The sequence below is a fragment of the Channa argus genome, chromosome 5, assembly GCF_033026475.1.
Source record: "Channa argus isolate prfri chromosome 5, Channa argus male v1.0, whole genome shotgun sequence".
Classification (NCBI taxonomy): domain Eukaryota; kingdom Metazoa; phylum Chordata; class Actinopteri; order Anabantiformes; family Channidae; genus Channa; species Channa argus.
Genome location: NC_090201.1, coordinates 15,911,106 through 15,917,325, shown reverse-complemented (window position 1 = coordinate 15,917,325; position 6,220 = coordinate 15,911,106). Strand labels below are relative to the sequence as shown.

At 36.8% G+C, this 6,220-nt stretch overlaps 1 protein-coding gene across 1 annotated transcript; it reads left to right on the top strand.

Moving 5' to 3' along the window:
* The first annotated feature begins 764 nt into the window (after nt 1-764).
* Nucleotides 765-2,774, top strand: LOC137127839 (green-sensitive opsin-like). The gene is made up of 5 exons (XM_067505300.1): nt 765-1,191; nt 1,349-1,517; nt 1,637-1,802; nt 1,896-2,135; nt 2,235-2,774. Exons 1-5 carry the CDS (start codon nt 807-809, stop codon nt 2,331-2,333), a joined length of 1,059 nt encoding a protein of 352 aa, XP_067361401.1. The 5' UTR covers nt 765-806; the 3' UTR covers nt 2,334-2,774.
* Nucleotides 2,775-6,220: the final 3,446 nt, after the last annotated feature.

Here is a 6,220-nt window from a genome sequence, read left to right as displayed (position 1 = left end):
GATAAGCCTTTAGCAGACATTTTATTTTCCAACTTGTGACAGTAAGCTTTTGCTACATCACAGCCAGGCTACTGCAGGTGAGACACAGAGGTTAATCCAATCAGGATAATCACACCTACCGTGCCTCCATATGGAGATGAATGCTACACTGCTGATCTGGCCTGGAAGTAAATACACATACTGAGAACCATCAACACAGTGAGTCAAGGAAAGACACTAAATAAAGCAGCCGTCCTGTCCATCTATTGAAATATAGGGTGACAGTGATGTGTGATGGTGAATATTCTCTGTCTCAGCAGACAAATCACTCCAGTTTTGAAGTTTAGCACTGTGAAAACATCATCTATTGTTTTTTCATTGTTCTATAATAAAAATAAACAAATTAGTATGCATATGTTTTCATAGTACCTGTCCTGATTTCATAAGTTAAAAATTAACATATTAAAACTTAGACTATATTTATTATTGATTTGTTTGTTTATAGTTAAGTTTACATTAGATAGCACCTTAAAAGCTTTTGACCAAACATAATTCCTGTTTTTTAATCAGGATTTAAAGGATTTCTCCGGACCTGGAAAGACTAGCAAATTAGTTTAGGCTTTGGTGTGTCTATCTGGTGTTAGGATTAATTACTGACCTCTTTTGACTGCCCTGCTACCTCACAATCCTCTAATCCTATTTTGGTCATTTTACGACAGAGTTAGTAGAGCAGTATAAAAATCGCTGCACAGTGAAGATTCCCGTGGCCCTCTGCACTGTTGGGTTCTTTAGACAAAGGAGCTCAACAGAAGAACAGAGCAGCAAAGATGGCATGGGACAAAGGAATTGAGCCCAATGGCACAGAGGGCAAAAATTTCTACATCCCGATGTCCAACAGGACTGGGATTGTTAGAAGTCCTTTTGAATACCAACAGTATTATATGGCAGATCCTATCATGTACAAGCTTGTAGCTTTCTACATGTTCTTCCTAATCTGCACTGGAACTCCCATCAATGGTCTGACATTGTTTGTAACAGCTCAAAACAAGAAGCTCCGGCAACCTCTTAACTACATCCTGGTCAACCTGGCTGTGGCTGGACTCATCATGTGCTGCTTCGGATTCACCATCACCATCACATCTGCTGTTAATGGCTACTTCATTCTTGGACCCACTGCCTGTGGTGTAGAGGGGTTCATGGCCACACTTGGAGGTATAAACTCAAATGTATTAGTTTGCATATTGACATAGAAGCAATTTGTAAGAGTTCACAATGAGTAATTACACTGGACATACTGTAAAATATAAAGCTTATCGCTGCACACAAACAGATCAAGTTAACCTGACAGTTAAATTTTTTCTCTTTGAAGGTGAAGTGGCACTCTGGTCTCTGGTTGTCCTGGCTATTGAGAGATACATTGTTGTCTGCAAACCCATGGGAAGCTTCAAGTTTACTGGAACTCACGCAGGAGCTGGGGTCATTTTTACTTGGATCATGGCTTTGGCATGTGCTGCACCGCCACTTTTTGGCTGGTCCAGGTAATTCATATTCAGCTCTGTAACTTTACTTAAATACAATTTTAATTCCAATGATTATAATTTGGTGGATGGTTAACATCTTATTAATGTATAAAAATGTTTCTTGTTAAACCTTACAGGTACCTTCCTGAAGGTCTGCAGTGCTCCTGCGGCCCAGACTACTACACTATGGCCCCAGGCTACAACAACGAATCTTACGTCATATACATGTTTGTCGTCCACTTCTTCACTCCCGTCTTCATCATTTTCTTCTCTTACGGAAGCCTTGTTCTGACAGTCAAAGCTGTAAGTCGGAGTTATGTCTGTTTATCAGTTTAAGCTCTGCTGAACTATCTGTGCTGTGAATCTCACTATATTTTTTGATCTCAAACACTTCAGGCTGCTGCTCAGCAGCAGGAGTCAGAGTCCACCCAGAAGGCACAGAGAGAAGTGACACGTATGTGCGTCTTGATGGTCTTTGGTTTTCTGATAGCTTGGACACCATATGCCACTTTCAGTGCTTGGATCTTCATGAACAAGGGGGCTGCATTCTCCCCCCTGACAGCGGCCATTCCAGCCTTCTTTGCAAAGACCTCAGCTCTTTATAATCCTGTTATCTACGTGCTAATGAACAAACAGGTTTGTTCATATAAAATGTATTTATAATTTGTACTTCTTTGTCTAAACACCCTACAGTGCCACGCTTGTTATTTTAACACCTGTTTTCCCTCTTTTCAGTTCCGTAACTGCATGCTTAGTACTGTTGGAATGGGTGGCATGGTGGAGGATGAGACTTCAGTTTCTACCAGCAAGACTGAAGTGTCCTCTGTTTCTTAAATATAGAGAGATTGTCATATTTGTGGACAATAATCTTTCTACTCTCTCTTTGATCTGAAATATCCTCGTTGTGGACTGACAGAAGGTCAGCAACTTCTAAACTACTTGAGCAGTGATAAATTGCTCCAGGAACAAATTCAGGAGCTGAATTTTCTTACCTTGTATTTAAAGGATATTGTTTGTTATGTATTGAGGAAATTTCAAAATCAATACATATGATAAGATCTGTTAACACAGGTATGTGGATGCTCACTTTGACTCCCCCAACCCTCACAGGTGCACCATTACTGAAATCTCTGAGCTTTTTCATACAACTGATTCTGCACTTACAAATAACACAACAATATAACAATATTATCTTTTTTTACATCCATGGTGACACATTTTGTAATATATTTTCAAAATGGGCAACTATATATGGTGTAATATTTTATTTTTGTCACATGCTGAAGTTGGTCATTATGAACTGTACACATTGTACATATAAAAGTTAGCATAGATTAATAAAGGCATGCATGAAAACATGGTGTCATAATGCATTCATTTCAACCAGTCCATGAAAACAGGCTGTACAACCAAAAGGTGACCTCAATATGTGTTTATGAATAAGAAACATCCAATTTCTATACATTGAACTATTTCAGCAGATGTACTGGGATTTCATGTAACTCAGACACATCAATAAGTATCTCAAGTGGTTGTTAACTGCAGGCTGTCTAAATGTCTCCCATTTCTTGTTACAACCCGCTAGATCCTGTGTTTTTGGTCTCCCACCACAGATTCAGGGTGACATTAGAATTATTTGATCATGACAGGGCAAAGGTAAAAAGAAATGGGGGAATGCGAGGTGTGGTTGGTAAAATATGACACGGAAACAAGCATTGCTATGAACAGTGAAGAAATAAATTTAAAAAGTGAGAAATAAGAAAATAGAGAACATGCAGTATAGTGGTTCCAGACCGTTTGTATAAAGAAAGCAATTTCACACTTCAGTAATGTGAGAAGTCTTTTGAAAAGTTTATAATATATATTTTAAATTTTAATGAATTAAGCTGAATATTTAAATAAGGCTGCAGTATTCACCTTTTATACACTTGTCCACTATTATACTACGGTTTAGATAATGTAACCTATAGCTTTGACTGTCAGCACACGGCTTCTGTAAGTGAAGAAGTGGCAGAACGTCTGGTTTGGTTTATTGTTGGGCCCTGGTGACAAAAGCTGATATCCTATCTTTGACAATGTGATCACTGTCAGAAAAGTCCAATCAGAATTCTTGTTTTGTTTTTTTAATTCTTAATTTCTTCACATCTCTGTGCATATGCATTTTGTAATTTTGTCTTTTTGTCGAGAACAAGTTTAGAGATGTACAACCCCAATTCCAAAAAAGTTAAGAAGATGTGAAAATGTAAATAACATACACAACATATTAGATGTTAAAACTGAGATATTTTACCACTTCATGGAAAATATAGGCTCATAAACAATAACAATATGGGTTGATTAAAATATGGGTACATGAGATTTGCAAATCATTGCATACTGTTTTAATTTACATTTAACATATCTTCCCAATTTTCTGGGGAATTGGGGTTGTATAAATGAACAAAAAAAAGTACAGACCAAATTCTTTTTTAAGAGGGATCCAAAACTTTTCAGTGATATAACAAGTATATTTTTAAAAGTATTTTACTGTAATTTTCTGATACACTCCTTAAACATTGGTGTTACTTCTGATGATGAAGGAATGTTTGATACTGTTCATATGCAGGGTTTAGGGTTATGTTTGCAAACCCTTACAATCAAATGGTATATAAGGGGATGCAAATTGTAAGAAGAACTAAAAAGAAAATACCGACATAAATGTAATGTAATGCTGCCAGAAAGTGAAGTAAAGTAGAGTTGTATAGCATGTGGCTTAGTGTGGCTAGTTCCACATGAGTCACTAAGCCACGGCTGCTGTAAAATACCGACAGAAGGTTTAAAGCTTGCTGTTTAATGCCTGAGACAAGAAGGGAGAACACATTTATGGATACTACAGCAGACAAACAAACCAGGACTTAATCATGCTTAGAGGTAACTGTATTTTAGCTTAACCTTTGTTGAAATGTGTGAATAATTGTTTACCAAGTGTGTTTGAATAGCCACTGATTTAGGTGAGTGTGTGCTTTGGGATTAATTACTGAAGTTAAATACATTCAGTTGTGGCTAAAATACCATTGGGAGTTACTTCATGGTGGTGTGAATGCACAATAAGCCTGTGCTCTTATTTTATGGTAATTAGTCCTGTGGAGCTGGTCTGAGAATGTGTGTTTAAACACGTAAAAAGCGAACATAAAGGCCTTAACAGTTAGAAAGGTGTTGAGGCTGAAAATCTCAGAAAACTTGACACTATTGTTCTTTACCACAGATTGGACAGTGAAGCAGCATAGACTTGGACAGATGTCTGTTGTTTTTTATTACTTTGTTTATGCTCTTCTAAACACTCTGGACACAACCACTACCGAACCTAGAAATAGCTTTCCAAATTCAAATTTAGACCTGATGAAGACATTGTTTATTGTGTTTTCATCCAGTCTAAATATATTCTAGATCTGATACTGACATAAGGCATCTATACAAAAAAGGAAATAAGCAATAAAACATGTCATGTAAACAAAGTGTAATAGTATGTTTTCATATATGTTTACAAAGTAGCTGGCAGTTGCTATACATCATGAATGTGTAGTTCTGGCTTTGTGTTGTGTTCAGCACTCAACCTCATACATACAGTTCAAAACACAGAAAAGTAAATCTGTGTCCACAACCTCCAGAAACATCAACAATGGCAGTGATTTATTTTCACAAGTCATTCTTGTGGAAACTTTCGTTACATAAGTTGTTAAGGACACAGTTTCCCCTGTAGCCTTTTCCTGGAAAAGGCGACAGGCACCTACTGCATGACCTTCAGACCACAGCTCAGATTACTAGTACAGAAGTCCAATATCGAAGTACCACTCACTTTCAAAACAAACAGGCTGTTCCTCTCAATCAACCCTCTACATTTTTTTCCACATAAGCATTGAATTGCCCCAAGAGAAGGTCAGTCTTTATAAGACGATGTTTGGTGAAAAAGCACATACAGAAGCCATCCTCTCATTAGCTCACAGTCAGTGAGTGGCTTTCAGTCTCCAGACAAAAATCTAAATGGCGGCCCTCTGTTCTATTCCCCATTTTGTAAGTTACAATTTTGATTGGTTGAGTATAAAAACTGCAGTAAAGTCAATGTAGCCAAGAATCTGCTCTCTAACTTGATACTTGGTACGAATGGATTAAGAATGTGAGAAGATCTGCATGGAAATAATACAGTGTTGCAGAAAAAAGCTGACATGTCCCTATGTTCTGACACATTTAATAATTAAAAAGGTAAATGTCAAAAAAACATGTAGATCATTGTTTTCTTACTTTATAGGTAGGGATTTATAAATTTATTTAAAATGAGAAAATTGGACTAGCGGAGCATTTCATATTATGAAGAGGTCAGAAACAAAGTTCTATGTATCTATTGACCTTCATTTTTTATTAGTATGAGATTGTAGCTGTATAAGTATGACATTTATTTTGAATGGTTGTGTAAGTTGTACCTCACACATGAAGTGTGTACACCATATAAATTGATTAGAGCACTTTTAATTCAAGATTATGTGTTTATGACTTAACTCTCTTAAAGAAAGTCAGATAGTGAAACCTATCGTTTGCTTAGGTCACTATCCATTTAGATGGATGCCACAATTGACAATTTGTTAATAGGATTTCAGACTAGAGGCTAGTGTGTATAATAAAGCTGTTCTGTACAGTAACTGTTCTGTAGCAGAGGAGAATATGCTGTTTATTTAAGAATTGTAGAA

Excerpts from the sequence above, each read along its gene's own strand:
- LOC137127839 (XM_067505300.1), top strand. The coding sequence starts at position 807 with ATGGCATGGGACAAAGGAATTGAGCCCAATGGCACAGAGGGCAAAAAT. Across the intron at positions 1,518-1,636 it reads CCACTTTTTGGCTGGTCCAG|GTACCTTCCTGAAGGTCTGC; the intron begins GTAATTCATATT and ends TAAACCTTACAG. Across the intron at positions 1,803-1,895 it reads TTGTTCTGACAGTCAAAGCT|GCTGCTGCTCAGCAGCAGGA; the intron begins GTAAGTCGGAGT and ends CAAACACTTCAG.